Source organism: Tamandua tetradactyla, chromosome X (genome assembly GCF_023851605.1).
Source record: "Tamandua tetradactyla isolate mTamTet1 chromosome X, mTamTet1.pri, whole genome shotgun sequence".
NCBI classification, from domain to species: Eukaryota; Metazoa; Chordata; class Mammalia; order Pilosa; family Myrmecophagidae; genus Tamandua; species Tamandua tetradactyla.
The window spans coordinates 160,212,255-160,233,619 of NC_135353.1; the positions used below are offsets into that span (position 1 = coordinate 160,212,255).

Below are 21,365 nucleotides of genomic sequence, written 5' to 3' on the forward strand. Positions count from 1 at the left end.
TGTCAGCCACTGAATAATTTTAAATGGCTACAATTCTTTCTGGTAGGCAGTTGGAAAGCTGAGAGTCAAAATGATCACCCAGTTCTAAGAAATGATTTTAACAATTTTCTGCTTTGCAATTCTGTATACATATTTTCTTTTTTTTTTTTACATGAGCAGGCACCGGGACTCAAACCCGGTCTCTGGCATGGCAGGCGAGAACTGTGCGTGCTGAACCCCCGTGGCTGTCTGCATACATTTTTATGAGCAAACTTAAATCCTTTGTGACTCATGGCAGCATTCTATATAAAAATCAATCAACAACATTCAAGTTATTTCAAAACATTAACAATGATTTAAATACTTTGTGATGGGAAGAAATCTTATTTACAAACTAAAGATGATAAAATAACATAAGTAGCTGGAAAAAAATCGACAGCTCACTCAAGTCAATTCCCTACCCCTATATTTGGCAATAAAAAACACTAACATTTATTTTTCATGATTCTGGGTTAACAACAGAATAATGGTTTATTTTTCTGGAATATTTATTTATCTAGGCAATTGGCTTTTGATTTTGGTTGTAAAATTATTTATTCTGGACTCTAAACCCCATTGAAATAGAAATTACATTGAAAAAAAAACCCAGAGTATTAGAATTCTTAAAAAATAATTATCAAAACGCTTAAAGGTTCTCTTTAGCTTCACTGTTATAAGTGCCTAAGGTTTCCCTTCTTTGGACGATGTATCACTGTGATACAATCCTGTAGTCTATTCCATTAAAAAAAAAAAAGCTTTCCAATATTGCTACAAATTCCTTAACCATACCATTTTATACAGCTACACATACTCCATCAATTAGACAGACCGTAATTTACCATTTCACTGTTGAATATTTACTTCTTTTTCTTCTAATTTTTCACTATTTTAAATGACACTCTTAACCATTTTGGTGTACAATACTTTTCTTGTACTGAGGATTATTTATTTTGAATAGATTTCCAGGAGTTAGTTACCAAGAAAGAGCACGAATATGAAAACTTCAAAGTTTTATACTTTGCCAAATGGATTCCAAAAAAAGGTTTCAATACTGCCCATAGCAAGTCTGTGAATACCTCTTCACTACTACCAGAATTAGCCAAATTTAAACAACTGTAATCTTGAACTCAATTGCTGCTGAAAGTCTGAAAATATCACTAAGGTCACATGGGCCCAAATTAAAGACTGATAGGTTTTACTTATTTTTCCAGCTTGGCAAAAATCAACAAACAAAAACCAAATCCAAATAAACAAATAAACAAAAACCAAATCCAAACAAATAAAAAACCCTAACAAAATCACAGTGTTTGTATGTGCAAAACTCATGTGTATGTTTTATAAATGCAAAACATGGTATGAATATAATACCACAATATAAATCATGAATTAATTTACTCAATATTTATGAAGTGTATTACTCTGTGCCAGGCACCTGGTTCTGTGCTGTAGTATGCCGGTTTGAAAGATTTATGTACCCTAGAAAAAGCCATGTTTTAATCCTGAGCCATCTTGTGGAGGCAGCTGTTTCTTTTAATCTCTATTCAGCACTGTTGGTTGGAAGCGTGATTAGATTATCTCCACAGAGACAAGCTGGAGAGCCACAGAACCATGAGAGCCCATGCAGCCAGAGAACCTTTGGAGATGAAGAATAAATATGCACCTGGGGGGACTTCATGAAACAAGAAGCCTGGAAAGAAAGCTAGCAGATGTCAACATGTTTGCCATGTGCCTTTCCAATTGAGAGAGAAACTCTGAACTTCATCGGCCTTTCTTGACTGAAGGTAACCTCTTACTGGTGCCTTAATTTGGACATTTTTATAGACTTGCTTTAATTTGGACACTTCCATGGCCTTAGAACTGTAAACTTGCAACTTAATAAAATCCCCCTTTAAAAGTTGTTCTGTTTCTGGTATATAACATTCCAGCAGCTAGCAAACTAGAAAATGCACTTTAGTACAAAAGGTCATAGTTAGCATCTATCCACTATTCTGCCAGCCTTGATGTCCTTTTCTAGAAATTCTACAGCTTCAACATTTGACTTTATTCACAATTCATGGGGAAAAAAGTAAATCCCAAACAGAAATTAGTTAGCTCAATTTTATAGCAATATGTGCTTGGGAAGTGGGAGGGAGGGCAGGAGAGGGAGGAAGCCATGGATAATGATGGTTTAGAATCACAATTATGATGTTAATGAAAAATGCTTACTATGGTACTTAGTCCAGTTTCTGACAGGTCCAACATTACTGTTATAGGTTTCCCATTTTCTCTTTTAGAATAACGTTCCAACCAGAATGCGATAAGCTTCTTCTTGTCCATTACAGTTTTATGGTCTTTTATGTGATACTTCACTCTGATCCAGACTTTAAGCAGAACAAAAGATAAAAATAGGGAAAATATTTATAGCATTATAATATTACATACACATACATACATACATATATAAAATTCCTTTCCCTTGACATTTTTCTTCCTTTATGATTCATTTTGCATCTCAGAGTAATAACATCTCTCTTCTTTTAAATGAGAAATACTTTACACATGGATGGAAACCTTACATTAAAAGTAACAGATAAACAATTTTTTTCCCATAGGAAAGAAACTTCACTAGTAAGAGAAAAAGAAAATAGAGTTGAAAAAATAATATTTGGTATACCCTCAAAGTACTAGTCATTCTGCTTAACAAAAAAGAAACCCAATGTTTCTATCAAGCACTAGCAATAATGTTTCAACCAAAGGAAAAAGCAAGTTTAAAGGCAGGATGGAGGCTTGAGTGGGTATCACACATGTGCTAGAGAATGGCAAACAGTTTAGTGTGGTAGCAGCTAAGACAAAAGTGAAGAGTTATGAGAGGAGAAGCTAAAGAGAGACGAGGGCTGGGGGTCTGAAGGACTTGAAATAAAATGCTAAGGTGTTTTGATTTGCCTGTTTTTAAAAGGTCTCTGGCAGTAGCACAGAGGGTACATTGGAAGAGGCAGACTGAGAAATAAAAGAGGCCAAGAAAAGAATGAACCCTGGGAAACACAAACATTTAAGGGACAGGTGGAATAATAGGAAAGAGAAGGAAGAGCTGGTGATAAGAGGAAAATGCAATGAGAATATTGTTAAAAGAAGAAAAGATGACATGCTACAGAGAGGGTAAGCAAGATTAGTATAACGTGTACAAAACTGATTCGTGAGGATGTTAATTCAGTATGGAGCTCCAATGCTCTTGCTAAGTCCCAGCCTTGGTACAGAACCAAATGCTATAGAATATGCATTTTGATACAAAAGTATCAAAATCCAGAACCAAGGGGGATTTTGGACCATGGGGAAAGAACAATAACAAGGGAGTTATCTGAACAACAGAAATGTCTAGTACTGTTCCTCTTATTATACAAATTTTAAGAGGAAGCTAAGGGGAGAAGATGATTGTGGGAGACTTGATTTTCCACTAAATTAATGGGTTTATTTTTAATATCACAGTCAAATTAGAAAGAAAATGACTCTGTTATAAGATGTAGCATTTGCTTTTACTGCCTATTATAATGTAAACAGTAAGTACAACTATTAAGTATCTGACACTTGGTAAAGATGACCCTCACAATTCCCAGTTGTAGGAAACGACCTGTTTTGGTAAAAGAAAGTTCTGCTAACTATTAATTCAGTTCAGATAGATGACTACATCTCAAACTCCTATAAAACCAGTACATAAATTATATATACTTACACAATTTGTTACCTTCTTTGTCATAACCATGGAGATAAATACCACCTATTTCCAATAACCATCTGGGAATGGAGGATTCATTCAGGTCTAAAAAAGTGATAAACTCTGATCAATAATCATAATTTGGGGGCCTAAAAAGAAAACTCACAATGTAAAGGTTACGTTATATATTAGTTCTGATATAAAGAAAAGAGAAGAGCTTCGGTGATAATTAAAAAAAAAAAGTCTTTTTGACTATGTAAACAAATTCTGTAAAGCTGTAGGTAAGTGAAATGGGAAAATATTCATTTTCCTTACTATGTCGGCCATTATTTATGTGGACATATTTCAGTAATCGAACTTTGGTTATATTTCATGCAATTACTTACAGACAAATATCATCAATCCTGGACAATTTCAAGAAAACATGTCAGTAAATATCTACATTACAGCCTCAGAATTAAGGTGGGAAACTCTAGCCAAATATTTTTCTACAAAGCATATCCAGCAGAATCAAGTATATTTTACAACCTTGGAACCAGAGGAAAACACTTCAAGAAAAATGCTAGATCCTTCAGCAGGAAGAACAAAAAAGGGCCTGCCCAGTCTCTAATGAGATCAAGAACCCACATTCAAACCAGCAAATGCCAAAGCTTTTGTTTCATTCACCAACAGCTCCCCAAGAACTTTCAAAGATTTTTTTTTCTCTTCCCATCCCACCCCCTTTTACCATACCTCTGCTGTGTGTCAACAGAAATTAGCTATTACATGTAAGAAAAAACTCTTGGTAAGTTTAAAGGTTTATTCGGTACTTAAATCACTTATTAATATGGCTGAGTTGGATTTATATTTCTTAGCTTGATTAACAGATGCTTCACTGTTGAAATTACCTACAGTTTTGACATTTTCAATCAAATTATTTCTTAAATACGCCCCCCTTCATATGGACTCCTTCTACCAGGATGAAGACTGGGGAAAGTATCTGCATTAGATTTGTTGACTATTTGGTATTAAGTCTCCAGACTCAATCACTCCAAAGTTTAGAATTCTCAAGGACAGAAAATCCTTCCTTATATGTAAACTAAACTAGCAGTTAAGTCAGCTTCTTCTTGTTAAAATTTTAGGAAAAGAGAGATAAAAGGTAACCTGTTCTGTGAAGAATTCTTCATATACTTGAAGACTATCATAATAAACACTCTAAGATTTAAAATGCATGTTTTTTTTTGAGAGAAATGTCAATCTGATAGTAGGCCCTGAAAAGGATGAAGTAAAGAAAAGGTTGCCTTAAGAATCCTTGGGGATAAGCTTCCTTTTCTGAGATTCCCATTCATTCAGCAATTCTGTGTGTATCACCTATTCACACAAAGCACTCTGGGCACAGAGAAGACATAAGACAACAACTGAGAGAAAAAGCAAAATATTATTGCCTTATCTCTAGGCTCAGTAGTAAAGACAATGTCTTGCTATTGTTGAATGGTACTGAACTACATACAAGCCAGACTGTTCTGAGTATGATTCTGCTTCCTGGTGATCTGATTTCCTTACAAATGATCCCACTCAGAAGAGTTAATCATACAAAGCTCCTATGTAATTATTTGGTCTTCATAAAAAATCCTATTCTAGTGTTAATGATGACTGCCAAGAACGGCTGCAAATACATCATCAGGTAAACATATAAGTGATACCATTATGCCAGAGATACTACACTATCACAATTAAATGGAATTGCTTACCATTGACAGAAATTTCTTTCCTCCACTGAAAACTCTCATCAAGCATCTTCAGTGTTTCATCCACAATATTATGTCTCCAAACTAAATAACTTTCAACCCAGTTATCATCTTGTTGCAGTCTTTCAATATCACGTGGATCATATTTATCTGATTTATCTAGGGGAAAAACAGTAATACATATCCAAGTCAGATTAATTATGCAGCGAAAAATAACAAAAGAGCAGACAGACCAGAAAAACACAGCTAAGCTATGTGAAGACAGATACAGGGCTGAACTTCAGATAAAAATGCAATTTAAAGCACTGATGGAATTTCTAAGAGTAAAGAAAATAAAGCTATCCAAAGACCCCAAGTTTATTTTAAGTAAACAGGTAAAGATTTAAAAAATAAAACCATAGTAAAAGATTTGACAAACCACTCTCTAAAACTATAATTACATTTGAGATTCTTTCTTTTTTTTTTTTTTCACATGGGCAGGCACCGGAAATCGAACCCGGGTCCTCGGGCTTGGCAGGCAAGCATTCTTACCTGCTGAGCCACCGTGGCCCGCCTTGAGATGATTTCTTTTATGTGAACTTTAAATCTTTACACTTATCAATGAAAAATGAAGAAATTTCATATGCAAAGAAAGAACTAAGTTGTACTTAAAAGGTATTTGTTTGGTAAAGTGTCACTTTAAAAAGAGCTACAGGACTTGAACTGTCTTTCTTAAGGCATTTAATCACATTTTACCTTGAATTATGGTTACTGGTATACACAGTGTATCTTCCCAAATAGACTGTAAAGGTAGAGTCTCTGCATCCTAAGAATCCTGCAAATCAGGTTACAATAGCGCCAATAAAAAGGCCTCCAGCAAACATTTGCTGACTGAGACTGAATGTATTTCTTCACTGTTTTTATTTTCTCTGTTAATGGTACCTTCCCAGGGACCCAAGTAAGAAACTGTAGAAAATTCCCTGGTTCCTTCATCTCCTTATATTCCATCTAGTTGATGGCCAAAGTTTTATAGATTCTATCTCCTGTGCATTTCTACTGCCTTATTTTAGGTCCTCAGAAATAATAGCTGAAACAGCAGGAAAACATAAGTACATTTAGAGAATTATCTTCTTCGGTCTCTGTTTCCTTGTCTTTAAGCTGTTTTATATACTCACAGGGTTACGTGGGGAACAAATGAAAAAGGAAATTTAAAAACACTAGAAAATAGTTAGCTCCTAAATCATGCATTTATAGTGTTCTCTTGGACATGGCTCTTAATCTCTAGGCTTTCTTTTAAAATCTTAAATTGAGTGGTTCTGCAGCGGGTAAACCTTGAGAAATGATTTTTAGCGCTGATATTCTAAAGTTCACCAGTCTTTCAGGCATTCTTTAACTATAAATAGCATTTATAAGCATGAGTTAAAAGAGCTTACATATGTTTAGCATCGAGGAGGTCCCTGGGAGCTCCTGTCCTTGAAGAAGCATTATATGGTCTGGTCACTGGATAGCCCAGGGGGGTGTGCTCTTGATATTACAGGCTGACTTTACCCATTTTCAGAAAACTTCCACCAAATCCCCAAGTCTGATGAACCATAGTTTACCTGCCAGTCTTTCTTTTAAATAAAAATGGTGGTCTATGAAACAAGTGACCAGTTCAGCAGGCAACTCAAACATACTTAGCATGTGGAAGTATTTTATTCACACTCCCCATTTTGTCACACAACTTGAAATGGGCATGTACTCAAGGGTCAAGATTTAATAAAATTAATAATACTTGCTGCTTCATCAGGGATATTCAAAATAAAACCGGCTGGCCTTCTTTAAAAATTACTGTCTAAGTGCTATCAGTAAAGAATGCAGTGACTAATAACCTTGATTTGGGCTAAGAAGTCAGCAGTTTTACCCATTTTGCTTCTGTACCAACAGTGTGAATAGCAAATGACATCATAGTATTATTATAAAAACAGTTTTGACCTCACAGACTCCTGAAGGAGTCTTGGGCCTCCCTGAGGGTCCATATACCACACTCTGAGAACCACTTAGCTGGAACGATATCTGGCACGTGGTAAATACAAATGTTAGTCATATTAATAAGACTAAAATGTCATTACTATTTTCAGCATTATTACTACCACTGCTGGTACTACCACTAAGGATACCATAAAGCCTCCGATTTTTTGATAGCTCTCAGGGATGCACTTTCAAGTTAGAAACCTCCATTATATTAAAATGATTAATTACTGCTTTTAATAGAACATGTACTTACATAAGAAATGCTTAATGACAACCATTTTACCCCTAGACAGGTAGGAATGAAAACTGAAAGGGGAGAAAAGGATAGAGGGAAAGGATTGGGGAAAGGGAGATGTGAGAAACAGAGGAGAGAGGCAGGAAAAAAGGGGTCAAAAGGGAACGGGAAGGAAAGGGATGAGGGAAAGAGACGAGAAGAACGAGAAATATGAGGGAGGCAAAGACAGAAAAGAGGAGGTGAAGAGCAACAGAAAGTAAACTGAGCTTACAAGGTAATGTAAGTATGGCCTGGGTCACAAGGCCAAGCACATTAACTGGGCTGATGATAACGCAAACTGATGCTTTCAAATACAGCCCAAAGACAAGTGAGTGAACCCTCTAGTGATTGGCAGTCCTTTTGCCAATCTAGATGTTATAGGAAGAAGCCGAAGACATGCATTCAAAAGATACCACGCTTGTGTGTACACACACACACCCTAATACTATCTCATATACTTTTTCTTTTTTAACTGTAAGACTTGTAAGATAAGAGACTATAGTTCTTAATTATCAAACAGCAAATTCATTATTGACTTGTTCTCTTGTATTTGTTGGCTGGTGAAATTCCAAGTAGGTCAGGAACTGTCTACAGGTTAACAAATGCGAAAAATTTCTGGCCATATTCAGGGTACAAAGAAAAGAAAAAAGTGATGGAAATAGGAGACCCAAACTACTATGTACAGTGAGAGTGAGCAAAGCATTCTGGGCCTTATTTTCTTCTCTGTAATAGAAATAAGGTCTGTCTATTCCCTGGACTCATGAAGATCAATAACACGTTGAAAATTATACAACACTATACAAATGAATTTTTATTAATATAAGGTAGAATGTTATTCATGAGTGGAACACAGAATTTTCTTTAAACTTTTTATTTTGAATAATTTAAAACTTAAAGGAGAGTTGTAAAAACAATACAAAACCCATACAGAAGAACCCTTAACATTTCCTCATCTCTCCATCCATCCATGTATCTATCCATCTATTTTCTGAACATTTGAGAGCAGGAAGCACATATTGTACTCCTTTAAAACATAATACTTCTATATATATTCCTGAAGAACAAGGATATTCGTGTATGTAATTACCTTAAATGCAAGAAATTTGACATTGACATAAAGCTTACAGTCTTATTACAATTCTTTCTTATCCCAGAAATGCTATTTTGAGACTTTTCTCCTCCATTCTTTGATACTGTCTAGTATCATGTATTGCATTTAATTGTCATCTTTTTAGTTTCTCTTTCCCTCTTTTCATCTACCCATCCCAACCCTCCCAAACAGACCATTCAGTGGGATTAATCACATTCACAATGTTACAGCACCCTCACCACGTTCTACTACTAGGACTTTCCCTTCACCCCGAACAGAAACCCTATACTCATTTTGCATTAACTCCCTATTGTCCCTGCCCCCTACACCTGGTAACTGCACTCCACTTTCGTCTCTAGGAGTTGCATATTCTCTATTTCTTCGTGGTTACATGGGGATTAAATCCAACATCCTAAATCAACACTAATTTCTTTTGCTTTAATATCAAATTGACAAATTTAATAGCATACATAAACTATGTTCCTATACCCTTTCCTTCCATCTCCCAACTTCATACTGTTCTTGTCATAAATTACATATTTATACATTATGAGTCCAGAAACCATGATTTATCATTACAATTTATACATTTGCCTTTTAGAAAGCAAAAACATTCCTTTTTGAAATAAAGGAAGTGAAAAGTAAAGTTACAAACTAAAAGCATAACACTACTGGCATTTATGTTTACCCATGTAATTACTTTCACTGAAGACTTTAATTTCTTCATGTAGCTTCGAGCTATTATCTAGTATACTTTCCTTTTAACCTGCAGAACACTTTAGCATCTCTTGAACGGCAGGCCTAGTCATGACAAATTCCCCCAGTTTTTGTTTATTTCGAAATGCTTTAATCCCTCTCTCTCTCTCTCTTTTTTTATTTTTTACATGGGCAGGCACCCGGAATCGAACCCGGGTCCTCGGGCATGGCAGGCAAGCACTCTTACCTGCTGGTGGCCCCTCCACTCTCATTTTTAAAACACAGTTTTGCTGGATACAGAATTCTTGCTTGGAAATTTTTGCTCTAGGCACTTTAAATATGGCATCCCACTGCCTTTTTGCCTTCATGGTTTCTGCTGAGAAATTGGCACTTAATTTTATTGAGGTTCCCTTGCACATGACACATTACATCTCTCTTATAGCTTTCAGAATTCACTGTTTATCTTTGGCATTCAGAAATCTGATTATGATATGTTACAGAGTAGGTCTGTTTAGGTTTATCCTGTATAAAGTTCACTGAGCATCTTGGATGTCTTTTGTCAAATTTGAGAAGTTTTCAGACATTACTTTGAATATTCTCTTTGCTTTTTTCTTTCTTCCCCTTCTGGGACTTCCACAATACCATAACGGTAAGCATGATGGTGTCTCATAGGTTCCTTAGCTCTGTTCACTTTTCTTCACTCTTCTGCTGAGACTGGATAGTTTCAATTGTCTTATCCTCAAGTTCACTAGTTCTTCCTTCTGCCAGCTCTCTAGGGAATTTTTAATTTCTAAAACTGTGGTCCTCAGTACTGCTTGGTTCCTTTGCATAATTTCCATCTCTCTACTGATATTCCCTTTGTGTTCATCTATCATTTTCCTGATTTCCTTTAGTTCTTTGTCAATGTTTTCCTTTAGTTCTTTGAGGACATTTAGGATCATCTTTTAAGAAAGTCTTTGTCCCTCAGAATTAGAGCTCTGATGCTATGAAAGACAGCATCACCCTATATAGGAACAGTTTAAAAAGTTGAAAAAGGGATCAGGCTTTGACTAGGGATATGAATGAAGCTGATCTAGATAGGACTAAGGTAAATCAGAATACAGAGCAAAGGATGATATGGTCCATATTTTAAAACTTCAAATTCTGTGTAAGACCAATGGGAGAGATGTTTATTTGGTGCAAAACTCATATTTTGGGTAGTGCATTATCTATTTTAATTTGTATGGTCAGTTTAGTTGAACACCATAAGTATAGGGAATCTTGAATAGGGTGTGAGATTTTTGTTGGTTTGTCCAGGTTAGTGTGATGCCCTGATTTATCCCAGAGTAATTTGGGCAATGAATAAAAAAGTATTTGCAAATTTCCCTTGGGGGATTGAGGAGAAAGGAGGAAATATTCAACTTCCCCATTTGGGGAATCTTTGATATTCTCATAAGCAGTTGGGACAACCAAACCAACAGGCTGAGCCCTCAATCTTGGGGTTCGCCCCTATGAAACTTACATCTGTAAAGCATAAGCTAAGCCTACTTATAATTATGCCTAAAAGTCACACCCCCCCGAGAGAAGCTCTTTTGTTGCTCAGATGTGGCCTCTCTAAGCCAACTAGGCAGGTGAACTCATTGCCCTTCCCCTTACATGGGACATGACCCACAGAAGTGTAAATCTCCCTAGAAAAAGGGGACATGACTCCTGGGGATAAGCCTGGACCTGGCAACGTGGGTGTGAGAAAGCCTTCTTGACCAAAAAGGAAAGAGAAATAAAACAGTTTCAGAGGCTGAGAGATTTCAAATAGAAAGGTCATTCTGGAGATTATTTTTTTGCAGTATATAGATATCCTGCTTCAGTTTTTGGTGTATTGGAGCAGCTAGAGGGAAATACCTGAAACTGCTGAATTGTGTATCAATAGCCTTGATTCTTGAAGATGAATGAATAACTATAGAGCTTTTAAGGTGTGTCTGTGGGATCGTGAAAACCTTGTTACCGACACTCTCCTTATCCAGTGGGTGGACAGATAAGGAAAAAAAAGACAAAGAATAAACAAACAAATAAACAACAGAGGGGGATGGCAGATGGGATGTTTTGGGTGTTTATATATACTTTTATTTTTATTCTTATTTTTTTGAAGTAATGAAAATGTTCAAAAATTGATTGTGATGATGAATGCACAGCTATATGATGATACTGTGCACCAATGATTGTACACTTTGGATGACTGTATGGTATGTGAATATGTAATATATCTCAACAACAACAAAATTGAATTAAAAACCTCCCAACAAGGAAAAGCTCAGGACCAGATAGCTTTGTAGGTGAATTTCACCAGGGATTCCAAGAAAAATTAAGACCAATTCTGTTCAAACTCTTTCAAAAAATTGAGAGTGAACACTACCTAAATCATTCTATAAAGCCAATATCACTCTAATACCAAAGCCTGATAAAGAAACAAGAAAAATACAGATCAATCTCTGTAATGAATATAGATGCAAAAATCCTCAACAAAATAATTGCAAATAGAATCCAACAGCACATTAAAAGAATTATTCATCATGATCAAGTGGGTTTCATTCCAGGTATGCAAGGGTGTTTAAACACAAGGAAGTCAATTCATATAATATACCACATAACAAATCAAAATGTAAAAATCTCATATCATCTCAATTGATGCAGAAAAAGCATCTGACAAAATCCAGCATGAGTTCTTGAGAAAAACACTTTGAAAGACAGGAATAGAAGGAAACTTCTTCAACATGATAAAGGGCATATATGAAAAACCCACACCTAACATTCGACTCAGTGGTAAGAGACTGAAAACTTTTCCTCTAAGATTAGGAACAAGAGAAGGAAGCCCACTGTCACCACTGTTATTTAACATTGTATTAGAAGTTCTAGCTAGAGCTATTAGACAAGAAGCAGCAGGAAATATCTGTAAATATAAATTTTAAAGTGTCTCACACAACTATGGGGATATAAACTACAGGATCTGTAGGGCAGGCTGCAAGCTGGCAGTTCCAATTAAGGTCCTGAATGAACTCTCAGGAGAGGCTGGTTGGCTGAAGTAGGAAATGTGATTGTCTCTTCTGAATCCTCCTTAAAAGCGTTCTGGTGATTAGATTAAATGTCACTCATTACAGAAGATACTCCTCTTTGCTGACTGATGCAATCAGCTTTGGATTCAGGCAACATGGTCATGATTAAGTCCATGAAATATCCTCACAGCAACGGATATGCCAGCACTTGTCCAACAAGACAACTGCGTACCACCAACTGGCCAATTTGACACATGAAACTGACCATCACAATTATATAGGTATTTCTTTTAGTCTCTGGTATCTTAGAGCAGCTAGAAGTAAAAACGTAAAATTGTGGGAACTGTAATCCATACCCGACTGGAAATCTGTTCTACAACTAGTTGTTGGACTATACTTCGAAATTTACTGCTATCTTGCATATGTTATTTTTCATACACACACACACACACACACAATTCTAAAAATGGAAAACAAAAACCAAAAAACTATATACCTGTTCTAGTTTGCAAGCTGCCAGAATGCAATATACCAGAAATGGAATGGCTTTTAAGAAGGGCAATTTATTAAGTTGCAAGTTTACAGTTCTAAAGGCATGAAAATGTTCAAATTAAAGCAAGGCTATAGAAATGTTCAATCTAAGGCCTACAGAGAAAGCTATCTTGGTTCAAGAAGGCTGATAAAATTCAGGGTTTCTCTCCTAACAGGAAAAGCACGTGGAGAACTTGGTAATGTCTGCTAGGTTTCTCTCCAGTCTTCTTGTTTCATGAAGCTCCTCTGGAGGTGTTTTCCTTCTTCATCTCCAAAGGTCTCTGGCTGCATGGGCTCTGAAGCTTTTTACAAAATGGTTACCTCTTAAAGGGCTCCAGTAAGCAACCCTAGGCAGACATATATCTCCATGGAAACAATCAAAAAGCTCCCACCCAGCAATACTGAATGAGGACCGAAAAGACATGGCTTTTCCGGGGTACACAATAGAATCACACTGGCACAGTACCTATGACCCAGTATTAACAAATGTAATATTGGGTTCAGATTAAAAAAAAAATTTTTTTAAGGAAAGAACTAGAATGTTACTGATCAAGATGAAGTTTCCCCTTGGTCTTCCCAGTCCCAATTCCCTCACTTCCCTCAGAGATGCATTCACTATTGTGAATTTTGAGGTACCCTTCTAGACCATATTTTACAACATCTAGACAGATCCATGAATGATGCTTTGTGCATTTATACAAGCTTCCATCATCTTATACTATATATATAACTTGCATCCTTTAGCAATTTGCTTCATCATTTTAAAATCTGTCTTGGATTCATGGACCTTTATATTTCCTTAGGAACATTACAATCAACTTATAGGCTTATAGAGAGTGAAAACACATCTGAGCAACAAAAGAGGTCCTCCAGAAGTAACTCTTAGGTAAACCTATAAGTAGGCTAAGCTCTCCGCAACATACATAAGTTTCACCAGACCAAGCCTCAAGATCAAGGGCTTGGCCCATTGACTTGGGTATCCTTAATGCTTGACAGTATCAGGGTTTTCTCCTGTGGTAAAGTTTAATAGTTTCATATTTTTTCTCCCATTCTTCAAGGGACTTTGCCAATATGTTTTGATTATCTGCTTAATATACTCTGGGATGTATACAGGTATTACATTAAGCTATCCAGGATTAAAGCCCTTCATTCTTACTCTAGGCTCCCAGTGTTTCGATTGTTTAAATGAGCTATCCAAGCAGGTTGAGTTAGATTATGGGCTACAGAAAATTTAGATTCTGGACAAAATAAAGTTTTCCTTCTTTGGTCTCAAAGAGGAGGTGAAGTTCTAAACTATAGACAATGTTTTCCTTACCTGTGTTCTGAATTACCTTAATCCCAACCTGATCAGCTTCATTCTTATTTCTGAATACCAGGTTATACATATATTAAACAGCCTCTCAAAATTCAGAAATAATAATCACCACTGTGGACTAAATGTGACTCCCATAGGAAATTACAATCTAGGCCCTGTTTTCTTATAAGCATTTTCTAAGTGAGAGCATACAATAATTGTTCTTTTGTTTCTGGCTTATTTAGCCTCATCAAATGTCCCACAGTTGCACGAGTCACAATTTCGTTCCTTTTTGTAGCAGCACACTATTTGATCATGTGTATATACCATCATTTGCCATTCTACTTCCCAGTCACAGTGCATCCTTCAGCCACCTGAATTCATTAGTCATCATGTATAACGTTGAAAATCCACAGTCCACCAACACTTTCAATTGTAGATAATTTCATTGCTTCCAAGAGAAAGATAACCAATAAACACACTCTCACCAAATAGGAAATCGAAATCTCCTATTAACTCTTGTCTCTCCCCCCATTATTTATTCTTGGTGTTGCTGCGGCACTGCTGATGTTTTCCTGTTAAACAAAGCCCATAACATGCAATTGCAGTTTTCTCCCTATACCCTGAAAACTCTTTGTACAAGAATCATACTTTTGAAGTAGTTTATGTAAGAATTTATTTAAATTTGTGTGTTGTTAATCAGATGGACATATAAGTCTATACAACCCCTTTCAATTGTGTTTACCTTCAATATGGTAATATTACTAATAGACCCACTAGTGAACCACCTTCACTGCTATCTATTCCCTTATATTTGAGTTTAACCTCATTAGCTTACCATTCACCCATCTCTAGCTTCTATGTATCTCTAAGTTCCCTATATTCTGTACTGTAAGCCTCTACTTTTACCTTTACCATGGTCATAAAAGTGGAGTCACACAGTATCTATCCTTTTGTGTCTGGCGTATTTCACTCACTATTATGCCCTCAAGGCTCATCCCTCTTGTCATGTGCATCAGCACATCATTTTGTTTTACTACTGTGTAATATTCCATCCTATGTAAACACCACATTTTTAAAATCCACTCATCTGTTGATGGGCATCTGGGCTGTTTTCATCTTTCAGTGTTTGTGAATAATGCTGCTGTGAACATTGGTGTGGAAATGTCTGTTTGTGTCACTGCTTTTAGCTCTTCTGGGTATATACTGAGTAGTACTATTGCTGGGTCATAGTACAACACAATATTTAGTTTCCTAAGGAACCGCCAAACCGTCTTCTATAGCAGCTGAACCATTATACATTCCCACCAGCAGTGTGTAAGTGTCCCAATTTCTCCACATTGTCTGCAACATTTCTAGTTTCCTGTTTGTTTAAGAGCAGCCATTCATATAGGTCTGAGGTGGTATCTCATTGTAGTCTTGATCCACATTTCCCTTATAGCTAATGAAAATGTGCATCTCTTCATATGCTTTTGAACCATCTGTATTTGCTCTTCAGAAAAAAATGCATATTCATATCTTTAGCACATTTTATGATTGGGTAGTTTCTTCTTTTATTGTTGAGCTGTATTATTTCTTTATGTATTCAGGATATAAAACCTTTGTCCAATGTGTGATTTCCAAATATTTTCTACCATTGGGTTGGCTGCCTCTTCACATTTTTGACAGCCATTTGAGGTGCACAAGCATTTGCTTTTGAGGAGTTCCCATTTATCTATTTTTTCTTTTATTGCTTGTGCTTTAAGTGTAAATTTTAGTAAGCTACCTCCTATTACCATGTTTTGAAGATGGTTCCCTCCATTTTCTTCTAGAAGCTTTATGTTATTAGTTCTTACATATAGGTGTTTGCTCCACTTTGCGTTAGTTTTTGTATAGGGTGTAAAGGGTCCTCTTTCATTCTTTTGGCTATTGATAGCCAGTTCTTCCATGCCCATTTACTGAAAAGACTATTTTGTCCTGGTTCAGTGGATTTGGGAGCCTTGTCAAAAATCAGTTGACAGGGCAGTGCAGGAGTTGCTCGGTGGTAAAATTGTTGCCCGCCATGCGGGAGACCCGAGGTCAATTACCAGAGCGTGCATGTGCCAAAAATAGAAAAAAAAAATTAGTTGACCACAGACTTGGTGGTCTATCTCTACATTCTGGATTCAACTCCATTGGTCAATACTTCTATATTTGCACAAGTACCATGCCATTTTGCACACTACGGCTTTATAATAAGTTTTAAAATCAGGAAGTGCTAATCCTCCCACTTCATTCTTCTTTATTAGGAGGCTTTGAGCTATTTGATGATGAATTTGGTAACTAGCTTTTCCAAGTGTTAAAAGTAGGTTGCTGCAATTTTGATTGGTAATGCATTGAGTCTGTAGATCAATTTGGGTAGCGTTGACAGCTATATTTAACCTTCCTACCCATGAGTAGGGAATGCCTTTCCACCTACTTAATTCTTTGATTTCTTTAACAATGTTACATAGTTTTCCCTGTACAAGTCTTCTTCGTCCCTAATTAAGTTCGTTCCAAGATACTTGATTCTTTCAATTACTATTTTGAATGGAGATTTTTTTCCTTAACTGACTCTCAGTTAGTTCAGTGCTTGTGTATACAAACATTATTGACTTCTTCACATTAATTTTATATCCCGCCACCTTGCTGAATTTGTTCATCAGCTCAAGTAACTTTGCTTAAGATTTCTCAGGATATTCAAGTATAGTATTGTGTCATCTGGAAATAATGAAGATTTTACTTTCTCCTTTCCAATCTGTATGACTTTCATTTCTTGGTCCTGCCTGACTGCTCTAGGTAGAATTTCTGGTGCAATGTTCAATAATAGTGGTGACAGGGGGAATTCTTGTCTTCTTCCCCATCTTAGGGGGAAAGCTTTCAGTCTCTCTCCATTGAGTAGATGCTGGCTATAGGTTTTCCATATATGCAGTGAATCATATTAAAAGGTTACCTTTGATTCCTATCTTTTGAAGTGTTTTTATTGGAAAAGGATACTGAATTTTCTTGAATGATTTTTCAGCATCAATCGACATGATCCAGTGATTCTTCCCTTTAGATTTGTTAATCTACTATATTATATTAATTGATTTTCTTGTGTCAAACCATCCTTGCATTCCTAGTATAAACGCCACTTGGTTGGGTTGTTTAATTCTTTTACTGTGTTGTTGGATTCGATTTACCAGTATTTTGTTGAGAATTTTTGCATCTATGTTCATTAGGGATATTGACCTATAGGTTTCCATTCTTACAGCATCTTCCCTGGTTTCGGTATTAAAGAGATGATAGCTTCATAAAATGAGTTAGGTAGTATCCCTGTTTAGTCAATTTTGGGGGAAAGTTTGAGAAGGACTGGTGTTAGTTCTTTTGGGAATGTTCAATAAAATTCTCTGTGAAGCCATCTACCCTGGGCTTTTCTTTTAGGAAGATCTTTGATGACTGACTGAATCTCCTTACTTGTGACTGGTTTGTTGAATTCTTGTACTTCTTCCTGAGTCAATATAGCTTGTTTGTGTGTTTCCAGGAATTTGTCCTTTGCATCTGAGTTGTCTAGTTTATTGCCATATAGTTGTTCATAGTATGTTACAATTTCTTTTATTTCTTCAGGGTTTGTGGTAAAGACCAACTTCTCATTTCTGATTTTCTTTATTTGCATCCCCTCTCTTTTTTTCTTTGTCAGCCTTGCTAGTGGCCCATCGATTTTCTTAAAGAACCAACTTTTGGTTTTATTGTTTGATTCTATTGTTCTTTTGTTCTTCCATTAATTTAACTCTGCTTTAATCTTTGTTATTTCTCTTCTCCTATTTGCTTTGAGGTTATTTGCTGTTCTGTCTTAAGTTCCTCCAGGTGAGCAATTCAGTCCTTGATTTTTTGCTTTCTTGTTTATTAATACAGGCATTTAGGGCAATAAATTTCCCTCTCAGGATGCCTTTGCTGAATGCCATAAGTTCTGCTATGTGGTATTCTCATTTTCATTTGTCTCTAATAGTTGCTGATTTCTGTAGCAATTTCTTCTTTGATTCACTGTTAAGAGTGTGTCATTTCATCTTCATATATTTGTAAAAGTTCTTGTTCTTTGGTAGTTATTGATATCCAGCTTCATTCCACTGTGATCAGAGAACGTGCTTTGAATAATTTCAATGTTTTTAAATTTATTAAGAGTTGTTTTGTGCCCCAGCATATGACCTATCCTGGAGAATGTTCCATGAGCACTAGAGAAAAATGTATATCCTAGTGTTTTGGGGTGTAATGACCTATATACATGTGTTAGGCCTAATTTGTTTATCAAATTGTTTAACTTCTCTATTTCTTTGTTGATCCTCTGTCTGGTTATTCTGTCTATAAAGGAGAATGGTATATTAAACTGTCTTACTATTACTGTTTAAATGTCTACTGCTCCCTTCACTTTTGCCAATGTCTGTCTCATGTACTTTGGACCTCCTTGATTAGGAGCATAACCATTTATGATGGTTATTTCTTCCTGATGAATTATCCCTTTTTATTAATATATAGTGTCCTTCTTTGTCTCTTATGATGTCTTTACATTGAAAGTCTATTTTGTCTGATATTAGTACAGCTGCTTTCTTTTGGCTATAAGTTACATGGAACATCTTTTTCCATGCTTTCACTTTTAATCTATTTATATCCTTGCGTCTAAGATGAGTCTCTTCTAAGCAGCATATACCTGGATTATATTTCTTAGTCCATTCTGCCAATCTGTATCTTTTAATTGGTAAGCTTATGTTCTAGTTTGCTAGCTGCCAGAATGCAACACACCAGAGACGGATTGGCTTTTAATAAAAGGGGATTTATTTTGTTGGTTCTTCAGAGGAAAGGCAGCTAACTTTCCACTGAGGTTCTTTCTTACGTGGAAGGCACAGGATGCTCTCTGCTGGTCTTCTCTCCAGGCCTCTGGGTTCTGACAACTTTCCCCGGGGTGACTTCTTTCTGTATCTCCAAAGGCCTGGGCTGAGCTGCAAGTGCTGAGATGAGGAATGCCGAGCTGCTAGCAGTGCTACGTTGCAATCTCTCATTTAAGCACCAGCCAATTAAGTCAAACATCACTCATTGCAGCAGACACGCCTCCTAGCTGACTGCAGATGTAACTGGCAACAGATGAGGTTCACGTACCATTGGCTTGTGTCCGCAGCAACAGAACTAGGTATGCTCACCTGGCCAAGTTGACAACTGAATCTAACTAACACAGCTTATAACATTCAAAGTTATTACTGAAAAGGCATTTCTTGGATCCACCATCTTATCCTTTGGATTTTGTATGTCAGATCTATATATTCTTTTCCCTCCCTCTCTTTTTATCCCTTAAGTTACCCTTACTGGTACTCTTCAATTCTGTACCCTCATCAAGACCTCCCTCCCCTGTCTTTTTTTTTCAACTGGCAGAATTCTCCTTGGTATTTCTTGTAGGGCTGGTCTCTTGCTGAAAACTTCTTTCAGGACTTGTTTGTTGGTGAAAATTTTAATCTCCCCCTCACTTTTTAATTTTTTTAGCTTTTTTTTTTTACTATATATTATAACATATATACAAAGCCAAGGAATCAAAAAGCAATAGTTGTTAAAGCGCTCTTTCAATCTTGTTCCTCTTCAATATGGTAATATTACTTATAGACCCACTAGGGGACCACCTTCACTCCTATCTATTCCCTTACATTGGAGTTCAACCTCATTAGTTACCAGTTCACCCATCTCTAGCTTCAATGTATCTCTAAGAACCCTATATTCTGTATTATAAGCCTCTGATTATACCTTTATGCTGTTCATAAAAGTGGAATCATACAGTATCTATCTTTTTTTGTGTCTGGCTAATTTCACTCAGCATTATGTCCTCAAGGCTCACCCATCTTGTCATGTGCTTCAGGATGTCATTTTGTCTTAACTGTTGCATAATATTCCATCATATGTATATACCACATTCTGTTGATCCACTTGTCTGTTCATGGGCATTTGGTTCGTTTCTATCTTTTGGTGATTGTAAATGATGCTGCTATGAACTTTGGTGTGCAAATGTCTGTTTGTGTCACTGCTTTCAGCTCTTCAGGGTATATACTAGGTAGTGCTATTGCGGGGTCATAGGGCAACTTGATATTTTGTTTCCTAAGGAACTGCCAGTTTTCCACAGTAGGTATACCAGTATACATTCCCATCAGCCATGACTGAGTGTCCCAGTTTTTCCACAACCTCTTCAACATTTATAGTTTCCTGTTTGTTTAACAGCAGCCGTTCTTATAGGTGTGAAGTGGTTTGTCATTGTAGTCTTGATCTGTATTTCCCTTATAGCTGGTGAAAATGAGCATCTCTTCATGTGCTTTTTTGAGTCGTGTATTTGCTCTTCAAAAAAACGCCTATTCATATCTTGAGCCCATTTTATAATTGGGGTGTTTGCTCTTTTGTTGTTGAGTTGTATGATTTCTTTGTATATATAGGAAATAAAACTTTTGTCTGATATATGATTTCCAAATATTTTCTACCATTAATTGGCTGTCTCTTCACCTTTTTTGACAAAGCATTTTGAAGTACAGAAGCATTTGATTTTGAGGAGTTCCCATTTATCTATTTCTTCTTTTGTTTGTGCTTTGGGTCTAAAGGTTAGGAAGCTGCCTCCTATTACTAGGTCTTGAAGATATTTCCCTACATTTTCTTCTAGAAGTGTTATGGGGCTACTTCTTACCTTTAGGTGTTTGACCCACTTTGAGTGAATTTTTGTGTTGGGTGTAAGATAGGGGTCCTCTTTCTTTCTCTACACTATTGATATCAAGTTCTTCCATGCCCCATTATTGAAAAGACTATTTTGTCCAGAGATTTTGGGGGCATTGTCAAAAATCAGTTGACCAGAGATTTGATGGTCTATTTCTGCAATTTAGTTTTAATTCCATTGGTCAATGCTTCTGTCTTTGTGCTAGTACCATGGTATTATTTATTTATTTATTTTTAATGATATACTTTGAAATTTATTGTTTTTCCTATTCTACATATATAATCAGTAATTCACAATATCATCACATAGTTGCATATTCA

The 21,365-nt window shown here is 36.2% G+C and overlaps 1 protein-coding gene across 3 annotated transcripts in view; it reads right to left on the minus strand.

Annotated features, from left to right (window-relative positions):
- MOSPD2 (motile sperm domain containing 2) overlaps window positions 1-21,365 on the minus strand; it is a 72,326-nt gene that overhangs the window by 28,009 nt on the left and 22,952 nt on the right. For all 3 annotated transcript variants that reach the window (XM_077145318.1, XM_077145317.1, XM_077145316.1), the window contains exons 3-5: window positions 5,437-5,592; window positions 3,725-3,811; window positions 2,224-2,378 (exon numbers count right to left, since the gene is read on the minus strand). In XM_077145318.1, the coding sequence (XP_077001433.1) occupies window positions 2,224-2,378; window positions 3,725-3,811; window positions 5,437-5,592 (398 nt within the window). The remainder of the gene's footprint in view (window positions 1-2,223; window positions 2,379-3,724; window positions 3,812-5,436; window positions 5,593-21,365) is intronic.